This window comes from Watersipora subatra, chromosome 10 (assembly GCF_963576615.1).
Source record: "Watersipora subatra chromosome 10, tzWatSuba1.1, whole genome shotgun sequence".
Lineage (NCBI taxonomy): Eukaryota > Metazoa > Bryozoa > Gymnolaemata > Cheilostomatida > Watersiporidae > Watersipora > Watersipora subatra.
The window spans coordinates 47,066,531-47,088,289 of NC_088717.1; the positions used below are offsets into that span (position 1 = coordinate 47,066,531).

A 21,759-nucleotide genomic window follows, 5' to 3' on the forward strand; every position below is an offset into this window, starting at 1 on the left:
TTCAGCCTTTTTCTCACATTATTTTTAGATCTACTCGCATAGACTTAAGTCCTCTGAAAGGTAATTCCTTTTTGAGATAGCAACTCCAGAGTTTGTGATTTTTGCTTCAAATTATATTTATTAGTAGTTTTCTACTGGTAATTTATTGCTGAAATTTTATTATTTATCTTAACGATTTCGGATTAAAAGTTACTAAGAACGAATCAAAATCATTGTCTTGAAATCATAACAAATCAGGTTCTAATCAAAATTAAATTTTGATTGAAACTCCGATTTTTGTTGATCAACCGTCACTGATTAATTGTAATTTTAAAAATCCTAAAGATACGATAGTTGCCTTAGTTATGAATCTCGGCTTCTTTTCTTTTGTTATAACTGCTACTTTTGCTAATCAGCTGCCACTTAGTTGTTATACTTTTTTCAACTAAAGTTTTGCATCCATTTGAATGAATTATTGTCAACCTTCAAACACAGATAAAACCTTTTTGAGTTGTTTGCATGTACATACATATTCAGTTGCAGCAGATTATATCTTATTTTCTGCATGTGCTAGTACAAACCAGATGTTTAGTAGCAAAATTTATTGCAAATAACTATTCAAACTACCATATGTGCATATTTAACTTGATAAGCGTTGACCTTTCATATCTATTTCAGTTCCTCCTAAATGAGAAAAAGAAATCCACATTCATTGCGTTAAATTGTGCTCATTTATTAGAAATGAATTTCTTTACTAGAGTATATTTAAGTAGAAACCTATTACAATGTATTGATGGACTATTTACATTAGAATGGTTTGCTAAAAGCACATAACTTCAGTGCCAGTGCCTCTGTCTAAAGTCATCTCCAGCTCATCACAACTTGAATAATAGCAAAATATAATCTCATGATATCACTCTTGTTCAAAATAAATGTTCAGAATCTTTCACAACCCCAAATAAAAATTAAAACTAGTAAATCTTATATATAATATGTAATATTTAGAACAAGGATTTGTTTAAGCTAGTTATTTATAGGCAAATACATAAATAGTTCAATAACTTTATGGGTCACAAAAGCCTCGATCAGTCTCCTTCTGATGATTATGCCCTCCTGTTGTATGCTCCGGGTAGGGGCTGAGGCTGGGGTTGATAGCCGACCTCTCGGTGAGGGTTGTCCATCAACCCTGCAATTAAGACAATGATTATGTTTGATTTGTTCAACTCAGTAAAAGGCTAAATATTCTCAAATTGTGTCATTGATGGGCATAAACTTGCAAATGGTGCCATGCACACATTTAAGTTCGAGGTGTTTTGTAAGTAGCATACATTTGTTTGTCAGAACAACTGCATGATAACTTGAAAATGTTCTAGCCACTACTCAAAGCATTTTCCTACTTATAGGGACGACTGTTCCTTTTACACTTTTGATCTTCCTAATCGCTACTAGCGGCCTTGTGAGGTCTGGGATTTATATCGCTGCTTCCGACTCTAACTCTCAGAAACCAGACAGAGTTTTAAAAGCAGACAATTTTACAAACCGAATAACTTTGAACCCGATTTAACAAAGCTGGCAAAATGCACAGACTGTATGCTTGTAAGATTTGAATAAACTCGGCTAAAAATATACACATTCATGAGTTTAACACAAATTAATAGACAAGCCCACGCTCAATGACAAAGTTGAATTTACCCACAAAGATTTCAAGGTTTTTATTTCATAATCTTTTCAGCATCTTTGTTGCTGACTACTGTATTTAGGCAGCAGGCAATATTGATGATGTTTACTTGTTTTTTACTTTAGCAAATCATTATATCTTATGTTTATGCATAAACTTACTACTAGCATTAAACGCATTAAATTAATATTGAATTCATGTAGTAGCTGTATTTACTCATTGTTAGTGTGTAGTGAACGAATGAGCTCCCACTACTGATTTGTCCGTTCCAACTTGTGTTTTATTTAAATATAATAAAGGCAGCATTGAGTCTGTTTCGGATATTGATTTGACAAGAACTTGGTATTTTAATACTATATGCTCCAGTTTTTATGTCTTGAAGATTGTCAGCTGCATTTTTTACTCCTGTAGAATAGGAGTTGCCTGACCTTAAACCACATTCTTAAGAGTCTCTCTGTTGGTGCGTTTTTTTTGTTCACCCACGCGTTGCGTTTGTTCACCCATGTCTGCATGGAAGTTTATTCCCAATCATCGTGCTAGTTGTCCTTATTGTTTTCTAGTTAGGGCTAATGATACTTCATACGGTATATGTTGATTTCATAAAAATAAAGAATGTTTATAACAAAAATGATCAGTTTAGTCAGCGCCGTGTCAAAAAGGTGTCCGCGTAGTAAAGTCGGTTATATAATAGCTGATAATTAATAATTTAATTCTATATGTTTCCTTTATGCTATAATTCTTACAACAAAAAATTGAATTCAAAACATGCCTTAACTGCAATAAAACAACCAGGTTGTTTTATTGCAGCAGTCTGTTAATGCTTATTACCACAATCCTTCATATTTCTATCTAACTTGATCATAATTTCATCTAATTCTATAATAATTATATCTAATTCTATTTAATTCTATCCACATGTAGCTCCATCATTTTCTATCATAGTTATATTCTAATTTTACTCTAGTAATTTACTAGTGTAGTAACTTTTGAATTTATGTTTAGCATCTTAAATCTGTGCTAGAAAAGGTTTTTGCTTGTTGTGGCTTTGATTGAATCCCATAGAAAAAGTATTTTGGCCATTTCAAAAAAGAGATATGTTTCCTGTTAGAGTGTACTGCAGCTTAATAGCGGAGTGCAAAGTTTTTTCGTGAAGATTAATACAAATTTATAGTCCGGTGAAACGTAGCTGTAAATGTCAGGATTATTTAGCTTCTATGCTTACCTGTACGAACTGTCCAATCTTCAGCTTTCATTTCAGGGTAAATGTACTGCATAAGGGGACGATGGAGGAACAGCCTATTAAATGCGTCATCACAGACTCTGTTGCAGTTATTTGCTTGCTGTTGGCAGTCGTCTATGCAGGTCTGTGTGCAAATGTTACAGCATTTTAACAGCATTTTAAAAATAGCGTCACCTTTTACAAACTATTTACTATAAACTGATGTTTAAAAAAGCTATAGTGGAACAAATAGTTACTTTATATTTGCAGTTTGTATAGAACTACCAAAGATTCTATAGCCATAAATTTGTTGATTTAGCAATTAAATCCATAGTTTTTAAAAGCCGAAACAGAAACAAAATCTTTGTTTGGAACAAAATTATTGCTAGCAAAGCAACATATAGTATATCTATTTCTTAATATAAAGCTTTAAAAGCTATGTTGAGATGTAGATTTTTCAGATAGGGAAACTTCTTTAACTGATTTGTTCATAAAGATCAAAGCTGCATGATTTACAATGCTTTGAGTTGTTTAGAAACCAAGCAAGAGATACCTAGAGCTATAATTGTTGCTTTACATTACATTAAATCATTTTAATGTCTGACATACAAACAACCGGCTGGGGTTTAATTTCACAAAAGGTCACCGGTGGTGACAGAGATTTCTTCCAAACTTAAATTACACTTGGCTGCCAGATATGCCTTTTATCGTCAAGGTTCCTTTGCCACTGGAGGCAGACACGTTTAGCTAAGATTACGGAGCCAAGGTTTATGCAATTATATTTACTACAATAAAAGCCTACATTTGTTCGTTTTTCACCACGCCTGAAAGTTAGGAAAAAGGTTGCATCATTCAGGATTTGAACCCACACCTTCCTTGCGTGAAGCTACGCAGACATCCTACTCAATCTTCGAGGCATTAATCATAATTATACTTTTATTTCTACTTACCCTTCCATCAAATTCCATGTTCATTTCAATCATCATCGTTCCTCTGTACTGACACTCGGTGACGCAGCTGCCACTGGTGTATGCATTAGCACAGCTTGACTTGCAGTTTTGCTGTGAAAAAAGAGACGAAATGCTCTGTGAGTGTCGAACTATTGACACATATTTGTAGATAACAACATTACACAAGAATGACAGACATAACTAGAATATGTACTAGAAATGGCTATGTTTAGCAGAGTGTTATGGTACAGAATAAGGTCGATATAATAGCAACAAGCTAAGGTTTCATTTATGTTTGGATTTACCATTCCTAGCTGAATGACAGAACGCAATCTTAAAAAAATGAAAATTTCATCCATCTGTTTCTCTGTCTGTCTAAAGTATTAATTGAAGTTGAGAAAAAATGATCCCATTGTATGGGAGTAGAACTCACCACATTAAGTTTCAAGATCTGACCAACCAATTATTGTTCTTTTTCCAGTATTTTAGGATTACTTGTGCAGTTAGTAGTTACACCTGACGATTTTTTTCTGCGCACTGGACTTCAAGTGTACTATTTTATTTGGTCAATTAAGTTAGAAGTAAAAGTTACTGCAAATCACATTAAACATAACTGGTGTAAAGCTGTGTAAAGTGTATAAATCCATTTCAGTGCCTGATATATAGTCAGTACAGAAGTCGAAACCGTGTAAAAATGAAGTCATCTATATCTGTAATCACACTACATCTGATATGCTATCTAGAGAATTACAACTTATCTGCTATATGTGTGCTTACAATATATTATGTTACACGTGTACTTATATTATATCTTATCTGCTGTATGTGTGTTTACAATATATTATGTTATATATGTATTTACAATATATCTTAGCTGCTATCTATGTACTTACAATATATCTTAGCTGCTTTCTGTGTACTTACAATATATTCTGCTATATGCGTACTTACAATATATTATGTTGTATGTGTACTTACAATATATTCTGCTATATGTTTACTTACGGTATATTCTATCATATGTGTGCTTACAATATATTATGCTGTATCTGTACTTACATTATCTCTTAGCTGCTTTATGTGTACTCATATCATATATGAGATATTTTCTGTATACTTAAATTATATCCGGTATACTATCGATACAATTACATTATAGCTGACACATAATTTATAAACTTATAGTATATATTATATATTATTTATATACTTATAGTATATCTTAAACATTATCTATCTATTTATTTATAATATATATTATATATTATCTATATACTTATAATATATATTATATATTATCTATACATTTCTATTGTATATTATTTATATACTTACAATGCATCCAACTTGACACTCGTTGTACTTCTGCATACAAAAGTTGCCCATCTGACCTGGAGCTCCCGTCCATCTGCAGAAATGGTCATTCTTTCGACAGTTTCTCTGACACTAAATTTCAAAGGATTATTGTATTAATTGAAAAATGTTTAAAAACCTAATTTAGGGAAATATTTTTAATAATTTGCAAGACAAAGGTGTAAGTTTCTGTTTGAACAACTACTATTATTTTATTTTTATTCATCACGCAACTCAATGCTTAATTTATTTTATTTTATTCATTTTAGGCTTATTATGCAGGCTAAAATAATAGTGTATCAGTATCTAGAAGTTTGGAAAAAGTTTAAAATTTTTAAATGTTGTCTAAAATATGCACCTTATTAAATGGATCTAGGAACTATTAAGCTTCATCTACTTTCATCTACGCTGTAACCATGGCAATAGTTTTCGTTTAGACTTCTCATTGATACTAATCTAAAGATGTATTAGCACTTGCATCTTCAGTCTAACTATAAACCATAAAAATGGTTCAATTTAAGCAAAGCATTTATTATATATGATCTCTTTAAGTCTTTACATCTTCAAACTTTATTTGTAATACATTTTTCATTTTATGCCAATTCAATATTTCAAGATCTTGCATGGTTTGTTGTTTCATTTTTACATGACAGTTACAGGCTTTCAACTCATTTTAACTTAGATGATTTGAATAAATGCATTTAACATCCAACAATTATTTTGAAAATATTATTGATAGCTATTTTAACAATTTTCTACCTAATATTTATTCTCTTAGCAGAGAAAAGGATTTTATACGCTATTTAAAAAGCCTTTTATTTGATCTGATTGGCGGTCGTCGTTTTTCTTTCATTTGTTTTATCTTTTTTGTCTGGAATAATTTGAAGCACTTCTATTTGAAATATAATAATTGCCAATAAAGTAATCTATATTTTACAATTTGTTTAAAATAAAAGCACTCACCATTCTCAGGTCAATGGCTGAGACCATTGCAAGAGAAAGGAGGATGATCACTGCAACCTTCATGTCTATAATCCGCGGAGCCAAGAAAATCACAACTAACTGCAGTAGATGGCGGTGAGCTAAGGTCACAAGGGCTTATGTTACTTTATTTTATACACACCTTTAGCCTCAGCTCCATGTTTAAGCATGCAGTTTTATTGGGGACTGCCTATTGTTGTCCACATTTTTCAGCACAGCCTGAGGATCACTAAATGTAGCTAATTGGTCCTATTCGCAGAGTGCCCTCACCTCACAGGTATACCTATAAAACCTGTCTTAGCCTTAGCTACATAAACTGCATGAATAAAATAGGACAATTTAGTAGCCCCTCCTATTTGTTTCTAGGTGATTTTACTTGGCAATTATGTAATTGGAGAGATGCTATTTTTTGGTTATTTGATATTTAACTGAAGAGCAACCTTAATTAGAAACAGGCTGCCTTAACAATCACAGCATGTGCATTGTATAAGCTCCCAGACAATACAATGCATTGTGCATGGTGGATTTGCTTAACCTTCTGAGTAAGTTCAGGCTTATTACATTAGTTGTCTGATGCTGACTTAGGTAGATGCCCGCTGCCAGTTTTTGGGCCGCAGGTAATATATAGCTAATGCTTAGATATTAGCTACTGTTATTGCAGCATTCCGAACTTGCTACTTTTTTAAAAGCAAAACAGAGTTAGGCAGTTTGGTTTTTGCTCAATAAAGTTGTATAGCTTTGATTAGTTTAGCTTCATAAGCTAGTGTTATCGGGATATTCGAAAGGGAACAAATTGATCTAGATAAAGCAAAAATTGAATTCTGTTGTTCTATATGATCTCTGAGTAAAACAATTGGGTAACTTCTAACAAGCTGTTTAAAATTTTGGACTAAGTCATGGATTTTACAAATATGCCATTTTTATATGGTTGCAAATATTTGGTTAAATCCATATAAGGCCTACATGTTATTTTTTCACACTATTTGTTACTCATTATTTTTAAATGCTTCACTGATTACTCTTCTCATATCACAAACAAAGCTGTTGTTACATGTTTTGCTTCATATAGTTTTAAACTTCTGTGTTTCAAATTACTTGATTTTCTTTAACACTTCAATTGATTTATGTCGTGGAAAGAGAGTGGCTGTAATTTAATATGAAAAGAATGTGGCAGAACATTTATGAGAGTGAACTTACTGTAAGATCACACACAGACACCTTAGCCAGCCAGGTTTAAAGTTCAAATTAAGAGCAACCATTTTGCGTCAGCAGTGTTATAAACACCAAGTAGTATTTTGGTGTTTACTTTACGTATTTCCTGCATATAACTGTTAAATCTAATCCTATCACATAAAAATATTAGGTTTTCTTGCTGTACAGCAATGCCAACTTTAAAAACAACTTTCATTTTTTTATTTATTTCATTTAATTATAATTAGTAGATTATTTAACTAAATTGATGTAAATGTGAAAAATAAAATTTGGTTAACCTACTATGGCAGTTAGAGCTGTACACATACATGTAAGTGCTATAGTTATTTTTAGTGAATTTAGCTATAAATGTTTTCAAGTTTTTTCTTAGAAAAAAAAGCGAATTTGTCTTCATGATCGGTTTATTGGTTAATTTAGTTTTTTTATCACAGCAAACGAAATAGAACTGTTGGTGCCAGTGTATCCATCGCAAGCTGCTTCACCTTTAGCAGTAGAGGACAACTCCAAATATATGGTAATTTATTGACATATGGTGCGATTATTTATTTGCATTGCAGAGCAGTGTAAACTATTTAACAGTTGTGCACAAGCTAACAGAAAATCAAGCAGTTTTTTTCCAATAATTTGCTAATTATTAAGTGTAGCCGAATTCGCGAAAGTCATTTTAAAGCAGCTATAGGCTGTTTTTGATAGCATTGAAACATGGCAGTCATTTTAAATATTATCTTTTTAATTTTTATGAGGTGCATATTTTAAAACTTCAAAACTTTTTAAGTATGGTTCAAAATCTAAAAGTATTTTTGCCGATCTTTGTTCAGTTTTACTTGAATTTGGAATAATTTTTTCTCATCGGCTGTAAATACAAGAATTGTAGTCATACAAACCCTTAATTTTCAAGAATCTTATCGTAGTCTTTGCTTTGATTAGAAGAAATAATGGTACACAATTATAATCAAGTTGATCAGGGCCCACTGGAAGTAGATTGATGAACGCATGACGATGCATGATAACCCTTTTACCTCGCCAAAATCACCCTTGAATGGATAAAGCCTGTGTAATTATCTGTTGGAAATTTTAAAAAATCAGTAATCTATAAGAAAAAGTGACTTGAACTCAAATTTTTTTGTATTAACAAGTTCTTTTGTACATAAACATATGTTTACATATATATTACAACAATTTTCTATGTATTATATGCTTTGAAACATTTTTTAGCAGAACAGAAACTGATGTCACAATCCTTACACCCTGTTGTTAAGTCTGTTCCTTCATCATCACCTGAGCTACTATAACCATCATTTTTTTCATTGTGTCTGAAAACTTCAGCATTCATATCAATATCATTTGAACTATTATTTTATTGATCAGTTAAAAGTTGATAGACAATTTAGTTTTAAATTTCTGTTTAGAGCTTCGGCCTGCGCATAGCTTCAAGGTATGATAATTGAATGCTTGACTCGCTACAATCACCTTTGGAGTATGACCAACCAAGGCATTCAATGCAACATTTCACTGCATCATTAGTTTAATTTACAGCCATTAATAGAATAATTACTGTGTAACTCACATATCAAAAAAGGCATAGAGAGAATAACTCCAAGTTTGCTGATACATATGTGACAAAGCAAAGGTTTACCAGGTACTCCATTTTATAGTAAAAAGTTTACTTATTTTTATCCTCTGTATCTTTTTAGTTTTTGCATATAGAATACTAAAGCAATAAATTTTAGAGTTGCAAATAAAATTTAACAAGCAGGTAGATGAATGCTTGTCACTAAAAATATTTAAAATGTTTAGTTCTCATAAAATTGAGTCAAGAAAAATATAACGGTATGTAAAAACTATTTAGCATATTTTTTGAGCTTGTATCCAAAACAGACACTCAAAAGTCAAAAGTAGCAAAGAATAGTTTTCAAAATAATGCTATTCTTAATAAATATTGCGCTTGGGAGACCTGTGTACTATGAGAGATCGTAATGAGTAATAATTATATGCATAATTAATTTGCGAGGGGCAATGCAGCTGAGTTGTGTAGTGGTTAAGTGCAGCACTGTGAAACAGAAGGTCTGGGTTCAATTCTCGTAGCAGGCCTTTTTTAAAAGGTCTTAATGGCACTTTGAGCAGATGGACAAACTCTGCTCTTGTTGTGGTACAAACTAGGTGAATGTCTGGTGTCGCACAAGCAATAAAATAATAACCATAATAATTTTACTAACTTAGCTAGTGCAGCTGTCAACTTGCTACCATAAGAGCTGTTTCCTACACATGGCGCTAGCTTGTAATGTTACGTAACACGCTATGATCTATAACAAAATCATTAACTCTAGGCAAGCTAATAATGCTTTCTACAAGCAATGCATAAGTATGTGCCTTATTATGCCATATTATGGCATTGACAATGTAGTGTTGTAAATTAGTTCGTTGGTTTGCAGATCTAGAAGTTCCAAGGTCAAATCAAGTGCAAAGCAGGTTTTACGTTCCTTAAATTTTAGTGCTTCAGCTGGACAGATAGACATACTCTGAGATGTATAATATTTTTTAAATGTATTGTTGAAGTTTTTTTGAGCCTGTACAAGAGGACATAACTCAAAGAGCTCAGGAGTGTAACAACTCTAGTTCGTGGCCCATATGATGCTGACAGCCATTATTATTGAGCCAATTAGGTTGAATAGAAAGCAGATGCATATTGAATATGTCTGACTGTGTGGTTATACCCATTTATCTGACTGCACAAGGTATACAAAGTTTATGATATTTTATCAAATTTGTACAGGCCTTGTCTGCTACAGTTGTAGAATGCTCCCACATTCTGCAACTATTCACCTCATGAAAATTAATAAAACAATTTAAAACAGCTGCGGTTTTTGGTGCTGTCGACAACAGATTAGTTGCTTTAAAATTACTGGCGAACTGGGTTACATTTGATCACTAGCAAATAATTGAAAAAAGCTTTTTTGGTTTTCTTGTTGACTTGTACGCAACTGTTGAATAGTTTACACTGCTTAACTATGCAAGAAATAAACATACTGTATGTTAACAAATTGCCAAATATTTGGAGTGCTCTCTACTGCCAAAGTTGAAGTGATCATGCGATGGATACACTGGCACCACCAGTGCTATTTTTTTTTTGAAGAGTGTGTGAACATTCTACAACTATAGCAAAAAGAAGATTGTGTCTGATGTCGGCTTAGCTTACAGTAACTAGAGGGTGTGTGTGGTTTTTAAAAGCATTTTAAACAAACAAATGTCTTGAGTCTAATGACACCAAAGCCTCAATGACTGGAGACATGGCCGGTTACAGAGAGTTATTTAAGGTTGGAATGTTATTCCTTTCAACACCAGTGGCTTTTTTTTAGAAAATGAACGCCTGCCTTTTGTGTGCAAGTCAACCGTTCTAGACCACTAGAATAAAGATGTGTTTAAACTAACATTATTTGCCAGAGTTGTGTTTCCGCTAAGACAGGGCGAGTTGAAAGAGCTTCTCATCTGTTTACGATTTAAAATAAAAAAATTTACAAAGCCCAACCCAACTCAAACTCTGACTACACAAAATGGGTCATCTGTTTCAGCCAATAAAATACAACATTAATATTCCTTCCGTCCACTGCTATGGAGGTACAATATAGTCTACAAGCCATATAGCTACTCCATATAGACCCTCTGCTGCTACGTGTCACACACTTGTATGTGTAATAATTATAGTAGCTAGCAACTACTAACTGGTAATAATAGTACTAGTAATAATTAACTACTACTTTAGTTAACTAGTCATTTGGGAGGACAGAATACACAGTCAATTATATTTGTATTTTCAGTGGTATTAAGAGATATGATGGGTCAACTTCATGTTGCAGTTCATCAATAACGGTATCAACAACAGACAAACATAGTATGCAGCCTTTCACTGATTTTAATGTTGGATTTTGTGTTGGAGACTAAGACAAAGCCATTTGTACAACCATTTTTTGTTTGATACTAAACAGACTTTGTCAGCGTGGAAGCAACTTCAATAAATGATTAGGATGTAAATTCGCCTTAATCAATGCAGATTAGGCCAACATTTTTTTGACTTAGCAAACTTAGTAAAAATCATCAAACTAAATCGGATTACAACTACAAGTAAAGTACATATTTGATAGAGCTTGTCTCGGTCTCTTTAAAGCCGTGCCATTTAGGTTTGAGAAATTGTCCTGCAGTTGGCTCATTTCACTTATACCGGCTATCAAAAGAGATGAACCTCTCAGGCAAAATAGAAGTCAAAGCAGAAGTATGGCCGGGTATGGGTTAAGAGCATGAGAGGACAAACCTATTATCTCACCCTACTTATACTGTTGTGAAGATTCTCGAAAAGAAGCAGCTAAGGGCAAGCACATTCATAAGATAGTACAAATTTCATGATGTCATGCATGCAGAGACAGTTATAGGATGCATCGGATTTCCTTACAGGTATTCTAAAAAGTTACATCTGCCAAGAAATTGGAGAAACGTAAATTTTGAAAATAAGTATACAATAACTCTTTGCTTATTCCAGTGGTCCTCAACTGTTTGCTGTCATTATCTGCACCTTCAGACAAAAAAAGCGTATTGCCGCCTCATTTTTTCATAAACAGTAGCATTTGTTTAAAAAATTAGTATCAGTCTACATCTGCATAACACTGCGTTTATATTAATGTTAAATAGAATAAAAAATAAGGACTAAATCGCAGTAAAAAATGACTTCATTGTTTGTTGCATGATGTATTTTATACTTCATACACCTGTTATGTATGTTGTGCGCATGCTCATTGCGAACAGAACCCTTACATTCAAAAGCTCACATTTTCTGGCAAATGGCAGAGAGCACCACTGCCTCTTAGAGAAGTGGAAATGCGATTGCACTTTAATCTAAGATGGTAAAAAAAAAACAAAAAAAACAAGCGGTCTGAGGTGAAATGAGCGGCATTTAATGAAGGTTTTGCACTCTCTTCTAGATAAAAAAGAGGCGTGCCTAACTTTTTGATAAGTACTGGTTCAGTCTTTCCCATATCTATTAACTTGGAGTTATCTTCTCCAGAGAGCTTTCCGCAGTATGTGGCTAACGTAGTAATTACCCTAACCAAGTGCCACAAATAAATCTAGTGAAACATTTTAGCATACACACGACCCATTCATATGAATCAAGTGTCTGGTTATCATAGACTATAATACTTATAATGATTTTAGGCTAAAGATTTTTTTGCCACATTTCTATGAATGCCCTTACCCTCTGCCAACAGACCCTGCTCAACGTTATAATCATGTTCCATAGTCTATTTTAGACGAGATTAACGCATTTTTCTTAAAGATATGAGTAGCCTAGGACTGGGATCTAAAACCCAAAAATTATGTGATTATTCATCCTACTTGTGGAAGAATTGCACCTGTTATCAAAAGTTTAGAAAAAGAAAGCTTTAACACATTTTATTTCAAAATTCATAATATAGAACGACACAAAGGAGCTGCAAGTATGCTAACATTAGGTGCAAGCAGTGTTGCACCGTCTAGTTATTAAACCAGCAGCATCGCGTGATACAGTCAGCACGTGCAAATATTTTGATTGGCACTCGTCCTCAGGCTAGCCAACTACTGCATCAGGATGAGCTTTCATCCAGGCACCATGCTTCTTTTTAGTGTCCTCTAACTTCTTATAATCAAGCAGTCCAAAGATCTGACCATACTTCTGGATAACAAAAGCCAATTCATATGAAAGGTTATGTTGAACTTAAGATAGGTCACAACACATAGTCTTAGGCCAACATTACTTGAATTTTCTTATCATAGAATTCATGGTCTTGGTAACATAATCCAAGTATTAAAATTAGTTAGCATAAAAATGGTGAGTGATAACGTATCTGATATCTGGTATCTAGGTTATCTGGCCTGCTGGTATCTAAGTTACTGTGATATTGACAGAAAGTTAATATAACAGTATTTTTTAAATATTTGCAATAGAAGATTTGAAAAATAAAATGATTTTAATCTTTTGCAAAGTTTTTGACTAAAAAGTACACCAACTATAACCAGGAAGGAAAAAAATAAGGCTGGGAGTATACTGAGTCTAAAAGTTTGTTGCTTCTGCAGTCCACATCTAGTTCTGTCGGAAATTACAGGGTCAGCAAATAATTCATTCCTTTTTTCATGTTTCCACTTTTGCTATAGCCATGCTAACCCATTTAATTACTAAATATTGCAAATCATTATGTGAAAAAAAAATTTCCTTATTTCAGCTAATTAAAGCAAAAGCCTTCCAACCTCATTTTGTAACAAAGATGGTGAAACTAGTATTGTGATGTTACATTTTTAGTGCCTGATTATAAATTTTGTTTGTGGTAGAATATTATGTCATCACTTTATATGCAATAAGCGAAAATTTAAAAATGACGCACACTGAAACCAAAATGATAAAAAGAAATTGTAAAGAGTTAGTCCTAGCATCAGGTTTGCCCCAACAGTTATGTAAAGCACACTAATGGCCCAAAACATGAAAACACTTTTTGACCCAGACATTTGTAGAATTCAAATTTTTCTACACTGTTCTTAATATAAATTTTATACTCTTTTTAGCTTTAGCTTTTAATGAAATTATTTAAAAAATCATTGTTTATGGTCATGTTTTTTTATTGTAAAGAGATCAAGTTTTCAAGTCAGTCTTATAGTATATACACCTAGTGAGTTTTGTTTCAAAACAAATCTTTTGACAATTGTTTAACCCATCATGACAAATCAGTCAATACACCAAAATAAAAATTTGCTAGTGTTTACAGCAGCTCTAATGACTCCAAGTTTGGCCACAATTTTTTTTACATTTCCTAGTTTTCTTTTGTCTTTAGTCATTGATTGTTTGTTCCAAAGTTACTGTTACCTTCATTTTAATTTTTACATGGCTCCAACTAGCTGAAGAAATACCAACAGAAAAATCAGTCTTTCTGTAAAACTTGCTCAATTCGAATTCAAAAATAAGTTCCCACTAATAAATTACATATTTGAGAAAAACAAATCACAAAAAAGTGAAACAAAATGATTGAGATTCTTGCTCAAAATCTATGCAAATATTTTAGGGAAAACCTTTTTATTTACATACCTTTTACTAAAGTGGTATGTCTTCAATTGCACAACAGGTGTATAAAGTATTCATAGACCAAATGAGTACTTCTAGTGTATTTTTTCTTATTTGTAAACATAAAATAATGCAACTTTCATGCTACTCAAAGCATGCTAAGAGTTCCGAATTGATTTAACTAAATATTTTCGCATAGATCAAACATTCTTGCTCACTCTTAGTTTACAAAAGAAAGCTTTTCACTCACCTTGAGAATATCGTCAGTAAAGTCATCCATGGTTATCATATCTTTGCCTGAAATAAACCAACAAAATCTTTAGCAGCTTGTGGCAGCAAATGCAAAGCTATGAGGATTAATTAGTGAGGAACAACACGCTCCAAGCTTGAGTGTATGAAATGAGTGATATGATGAGTCTTTGAGAAGAAGAGATGATTTGGATTAAAATGCAATCAAACCAATTATTCATCAACATAAACATCTATCAAATATTAATATAAACATAAATCAAACATCAATATAAACTGCAATCAAACATCAATATGAACATCAATAAAATGCTTTGGAAATTTTTTTTAACATTGACGCATCATCAATTTTTTCAAACTCAACCGGCTAGGAACAAAAAGTTGTACAAAACTTATCGTTAAATAATTTTTTACTCATATATTCTATTTGTACGCTTATAATCATTTTCTTGACTATATCACTTAAATTGCTCTGATAAATATTAATAAAACTATGTTCTTACGCTATTTTATCACTTCTTCCTTTGGATAGCTATAAAATTGAAACACACAGAGTTTAATTTATAAGCCATGGGCTGGAAAAATCATTAAAAATTATAAATATGAGCTTATGGAATTTAATATCTCATCATTTCTGAAAGTAGTTACTTTCATAGTAGTTACTCAAGTAGAGCGCATATTTTAGGAACAAATAAAATATTAAAAAACTAACAAAATTATGAACTTTTACTGAGTTGGTTTACAATACTTAGTCTACCGGTATATAACTACTAAGAATTCCCCTGTCATACAGCCCACGACCAAAGTTATATTGGAAAAAAGAAAGGGTACTGATGGTTGAGAAATGCAATATTAGCAGTCAAAGTGCACTGCAGTGCAATATGATAATTGCAATGGTAGCTGTAATGTACTGGTTGTGGGTGTTATTATATACAACAAACAGCAATAATGAAAGGAAAAGATTATATGTTTATATTTTTCCCCCTGCAATAGGAGAAATTCAATATTGGCCAATATTAGAAGTAAAACGCACTGATATTATTATAATAGCCAATATTGTTAATATAGTAATAATACAAAACCAATGCAGAATTTTGTTTACATTTCAAAACGTAATAGCTAACAATATCAAGAAGTTGTGATATTTATATAGATTTTTAGAAAAGCTATTTAAAAAAGTGTTTGGTCATGACAAACATCAATAATGAAAAAAAAGATTATATGTTTATATCTCTCCCCTGCAATAGGATGAGTGCAATATTGGCCAATATTAGAAGTAAAATGCACTGATATTATTAGAATAACCAATATTATTAATATAGTAATACAGTAATAATAGAAAACCAATGCACAATTTTGTTTACATTTCAAAACGTCATAGCTAACAATATCAATAAGTTATGATATTTATATAGATTTTTAGAAAATATATTTAACAAAACTATTTAAAAAATAATAACACTAACATATTGCCTATCATCCATGTTGTTAGTGTGACTATTACAGTTCAAAAGTCATCCAAACTTATAATTAAATATTGCAATAATCTCATAAGAATCGTTAAAAAAATATCATCGTCATTTCCTTTACTTTCACTGCTTTGGACATTAGTTAGAATACCAAAGTACTCAAAAGTTTCCAAAATGTCAGTTACTTTGAAATCGGCAAAAAAGGAGCGATTTCTGTGCATCTACGTTAATTACAGAAACCTTCGGCAATTCGACAATGCTATAGACTGGTAAAATGTGCACATTATCTTTTTCGTAAAATGCGCACGACTTGATGGTTCTATTCTCTGTCGCTCGGTTTTCCGTTTGCCGGTTTTAATTTTGATAAAAGTAAGGCTTGGCCAGTTTTAATAATGATTTTCGGCCAAATTAATCTGTCTATTTGTGTACAATCCAATCAGATGGGTAAGTTTTAAGATACTGTCGACAATTTACAAAGACTTGGTAACATATTTAAATAGGCTTAAATGTGTTTTGTATCATTATTATACTTTAACGACTCTACAAAACAATGGTTAAATTTGTTGATGAGATTTCGAAACAAGGGTTTGCGACGTTGTTGATGAATAATTTTCGTAAGTTGTGTGCACATGCATTTATCATAGAAACTCTCGAACGTTCGCTCCGCTTGTTTGGTCGTAGGAATAGCAATAATGTACACTGTAAATAGTTGTTTGCTTACTAGTTAATTAACGAGCACAGTTTTAGCTGCATTAATACCATTGATAGTCATAAAATATGATATCCTTTCATCTTTTTTTCCATCTTTAATCATCTTCATAAAGAATTTGGTTGAGCGTACCATTATTATTATTATCAATATTATTACTATTATTATCATTATTATTATTGCTATTATTAATATACATACTTTTAACTAGTACCTCCGCTGGCCAGCACACCCGAATAGATCATTAGGTGTAATAAAGATCTGCATAATTAATTCGAAATGTGGTTGGTTGGTGCAGGTGTTAGAATGTCGGTGCACTAAGCTGGATGTCACGATTTTAAATCTTGAATAACGCAATCTTATTTTCCAACACCCGACGACACCGGAAAAGTGAATGGACAATCACAACTCTTATTATAGTAAATATTTTACCAACAAACAGAGATAACAGCACATTATTTAATAATAATATAATTTGTTATTATTGAGGTATTTTTACATATATTGTCAAAAGAATTAATTTGATCAATGTTTTGAAAAACATAAAAAACATTTGAAAGTGACGTTTGTTTGAGCACTTGTAATGCATTTAGATGTTAAATTTACAAAGCATGTATTGTTTATTATTGTTTTAAATAATGCAACATCCAGTTGCTCAAATTTATTTTGGCAGGCTTTGATTTCTAATAAAATAGGCAGTGACAGATATTATTTCATAAAATTATGAACAAACTAAAGCAAAAACAGCAAAATTATTTTAAATAGAGTTGTATGAAAAGCTGTTTTAAGCTATTTAATTTCGCTAGGGCAAAGTTGATGTTGGCGAAAAACCCGATGACAATTCATCACTTCAAGACATAGAAAGGTAAAATTGTAGCAAAGTGGCCAATAATTATTCTAGTGTCCGGTTATGACTTGAAATAACTTTTGTACAAGCAAACTGTACTTTGGTTAAACGGCTGCCTTAAGCATTATAACTCCGCTTATACAGTCTTTGTTATGATATATATTATTTCGCTTACGTTTTTCAAAAACTCACGTAAAATGTGGTTTTTTATCTGTATTTATTTTATTTATGTGTTTACTAGCTCAATAGAAATAGTTATGTTTTAAGGTCACAATTACAACTCTTAGAATTATGATCAACACAGCTGCATAATATTGTACCTACATAATTATGTAGTTCTGACAGGTTCGTGTTGTCTAGCAGACAGTTTTTGTGCCAGATAGCTACCAGGGATTTTTCAAATGGTTGGCAGGTTTAGCCAATTGGCTTGTGAGACCTTTTCAAGACATATGGACAGAAATTTTTTATTATGTGTTATGCTCTATCTATACTCACTATTTTATCCAAAATTCAAGTTTTAGTTTAGATGATAGATATCTCCAAATTGTTTACAAATAAACTAATTTTAATGTTTTGGAGTTATGTCACCTTAGCTTTTGGCAACTTTATCAGGTGATATTTTGCGCTGTTTTGTGATTAGCTGGAGCTTGAGTAAAGAAGTTTAAAAATAATTTAAACAAAACTTTTGCTACAATATTCCATCCTTGGAGTTATTTATTTTTACATTAGAGTCATAAATATCTCAAAAAGTATCTGATAGTATTTTACAGGTATCTCAAAAACGTTAAACTTTGAGCTGAATTACTGCACTATTTACTACGCTTACCTTTGCTGACAGAGTCGAAAACCGTCTTTTGCTCTGAGGCATCGATTTTTCCATCCGAATTTGTATCATACATCTTGACAAGAATATCAGCGCGCTCCTCAGCCACACCCACTTGGCTTACCATCACATTTCGCAGCTCATCCGTTGTTAGCGCTCGGTCATCTGCAAGAAAATGATTATTTAAAATAATTTATTGAGTTCAAGCTGAATAATCAAACAAAAGTCTGACAAGAAGATGTCAAGACTAAAATGCTTTACTCGAATACCGAGCACTTAATGTATTTAAAAGTAAAGTGCTATTCATGTCAAAATTTGATTTTTAAAATTTCTGATTCTAGATTTTTTTTCAAAAATAATTAAGAACTATTGAATTAAAGAATTAGGCAAAATAAAAAAAGCTGGAAGAGTGATAACCCCATTGTACGCATTAGCATAGCTATTTGGGGCGTCGTGCTTGTCGTCATTGCGTAATAAAGATCTATTTTTATAAGTAATTAGGTTTTATTCACCTGTTAAAAAATGTAAATTAAGTTTTTTTTAAACTGGCTACCTTCTCTATCTTTGTTTATAATATTAGGGAGTTAGTTCCTAAAATTTGCCTAAAATTAAACTACCATTTCATGTCTCTAAAGGTAGAAGGGCAGTTCATGTCTCTAAATTAAACTATAATTTTGCATCTCGAAAGATAGAATGGGAGTTCATCTTTCCAAAGATGGAGCGAAGGTTTATGTCTAAATTGAAGTAGAATTTCATATTCGTAAAAACAAAATGGCAGTTCATGTCTCTGAATGTAAAATTATAGCATGGAATCCGCATGAGGCAGGGTATCAGTCATTCTGTTTCATCTGAGCCCTTACCAATGGCCCATACATATATAATAAAAAAGCAACATTTATGTTCATAGACCATCTGTCAGCTAGCTGTGACAGTTTACCAAGACTCAACTGTGAACTTTTTCCAGTGGCATAAAAGGCAAATTTTACCAGAATTTTAAGAGACCTGTATGGCATCATGTCAAAGATACACGCAAACAAAAGTATTGAATGGGTTTACTTGCAGAAGTTCAAACATACTGGCAGGTTTTTCTTTGTTAAAAAAATTGTATTCTTAATTAAATAGTATGCAGTTTGTGTGTAGATTTTTAACGGCGAATCATTACACTGTTTTCATGGCAGCAATTCATGAATGAGTTTATCGAGGGAAATTGATTTTATTGCGTGTGAAAGTGCATCTTGATTTTCTAATCATTGGGTTTCTAAAAGATGGGTTCTTGAGAGCCAGATGGATTGTTAATGGCAGAGTTGTTGGTACTTTGGTGGAAGACACGGAGCAACAAGTGCTTTTGGAGTTTGGATGAAACTAGCCAAAACACGTGAAAAGCTGTTTGGGCCGATTAACAGCAGATGTGTCCATATCCACATGCGCGAACATGCGCGAACGTAGGCAAATGCACGCACACACATGCACACACGTGCTCACACACACACACACATGCTCACATGTGCGCACACATGCAAATTAATTAAAAAGTGGGATTTAGTAATATGGACATGTGTTCACTACATGAGTTTTTAATTGGTCAGATCTAAGTTGATAGCGTGATAACGAGCAGCCCTGATTACATGGTCATTTTTACAAAGTTACTTAGACAGCGTAATTTAGTTATCATTAAAAAATCATTTTGTCGAGCTCCCACCATTTTTCAAGTTTTTGAATAAACATTAACTTAAGACTCAGCAACAGAATGTAAATTTTTGGATGTAAGATTTCATTTTACTTAAATGAATTAGACAAATGAGAGTTAGACTGTTCCCTGGTTGGTCCATCAGATGACTTAATTTTTGTTGGGATTTATTATATATATTATATATATATCAATTTATTAGCAATAATTTCATTTCAAATAGAAATGTTTTCCAAATTAAGCCATGCAGGAATCATGAACAAAGTAGGCCAAAGTTAGCCAATAAAGTCAATTATAAAACTTGGTTATAATTATATCAGTAGACTAGGTGAATGTACGGTGTTGCACGAGTAATAATAAAGTTTTTTGCATCAAACTTTTATTTGTAATCAGCATATACACCATTCCCATTCTAACTTTTAAATGAAAGTGTTTGTTTATTTTTTAGAGTTCTGTCACAACAGAAATCTTCCGATAGTATCACCTAAAATGTCAAGCTTTAAAAGAGAATGCAAGAGCCGCTTGCTAAGCCGAGACTAATCAAGTCGACTTTTTTAGTTTTTGTGAAATAGTGAATTTTGTCTTCATTGCTAAGTTAAGCCAACTTCTGTGGGCTCAGCACTTTAACAAGCTGTAGTGCTACTGCACCTGTCAGCCTCATACTTAAATAATATTAAAGTATGATATACACCTTCTTCGATAAAACCTGTATCTCAGGTTGAATTGCTTCGTTTTCAATTCCGCAAACATTTTTGAAAAGTTGAGAAATCTCTCTATTATTTTAGGCTAAAAAACTATTTTGTGATCTTACCTCATTTGTATTGAAAATGACCTGACCTGTCACATATGTAAGAACTAGGCTTTCATTGATTTTTCCAATCAATCAAAATGGCAGCTGTATCAACCTTTTCTTTAATGCTTTTGCTCAACTTTTACTCATTGATGAAATAAAACACAAACACAAGTAGCATCCCATGAGCTCATGAATCAAACCAATCTCGCAGCCAAGAAAATATTGACCTTAAATAGCAAACTCTCTCAATTTGAAAGATTTTATTAAAAGGTATACATTTTTTCCATCATTTCGGATTTGGATTTTGGTTTTAGGTGGTCTGATTGCCAAATTTTGTCAAGATTAAGTTTGGTAAAGAATGGATCACGGATTAAATGTTTAGGAAAAAAAACTTCTCTAAAATGACTTTAGTAATTGAACTTTCTGTTTGTCACTCTCGTTATCACATAGGCTACTGCAGTTAAGTTGCAGTGTTACGTGTCTCTATTAATTAATATTTTATTTTATATTTGCTCATAAATGTTAGAAGAAACCTGGAAATATAGCCTTCACTACCTTGATGTAGATTTTTTAAATGATTTACATGTAAAGATAGGTTAGTTAGAAAATGTATCACTGTTCTCCTTTAAATTCTGCATAAACATATGCGCACACAATACCAATTAGATCATTGTTTATGTCTAATAAGATTTTGCATGACTGCTGACATCATTTTTGTCAGAGTTTAAGCTATTT

At 32.3% G+C, this 21,759-nt stretch overlaps 2 protein-coding genes across 2 annotated transcripts in view; both read right to left on the reverse strand.

The window, feature by feature from the left end:
• Positions 1 to 687: 687 nt before the first annotated feature.
• Positions 688 to 6,280, reverse strand: LOC137406405 (uncharacterized). The gene is made up of 5 exons (XM_068092979.1): positions 6,143 to 6,280; positions 5,162 to 5,272; positions 3,827 to 3,937; positions 2,880 to 3,021; positions 688 to 1,165 (listed from the first exon to the last, which is right to left on the reverse strand). Exons 1-5 carry the CDS (start codon positions 6,203 to 6,205, stop codon positions 1,083 to 1,085), a joined length of 510 nt encoding a protein of 169 aa, XP_067949080.1. The 5' UTR covers positions 6,206 to 6,280; the 3' UTR covers positions 688 to 1,082.
• Positions 6,281 to 12,826: 6,546 nt separating this feature from the next.
• Positions 12,827 to 21,759, reverse strand: part of LOC137406265 (uncharacterized) — a 32,963-nt gene continuing 24,030 nt past the window's right edge. Inside the window, exons 15-17 of the mRNA XM_068092804.1 lie at positions 18,548 to 18,709; positions 14,698 to 14,744; positions 12,827 to 13,070 (exon numbers count right to left, since the gene is read on the reverse strand). Coding sequence (XP_067948905.1) covers positions 12,966 to 13,070; positions 14,698 to 14,744; positions 18,548 to 18,709 — 314 coding nt within the window. The 3' untranslated portion in view covers positions 12,827 to 12,965. The remainder of the gene's footprint in view (positions 13,071 to 14,697; positions 14,745 to 18,547; positions 18,710 to 21,759) is intronic.

Excerpts from the sequence above, each read along its gene's own strand:
- LOC137406405 (XM_068092979.1), bottom strand. The coding sequence starts at position 6,205 with ATGAAGGTTGCAGTGATCATCCTCCTTTCTCTTGCAATGGTCTCAGCC. Across the intron at positions 3,938-5,161 it reads AGTGTCAAGTTGGATGCATT|CAAAACTGCAAGTCAAGCTG; the intron begins GTAAGTATATAA and ends CTTTTTTCACAG. Across the intron at positions 1,166-2,879 it reads AGATTGGACAGTTCGTACAG|GGTTGATGGACAACCCTCAC; the intron begins GTAAGCATAGAA and ends TCTTAATTGCAG.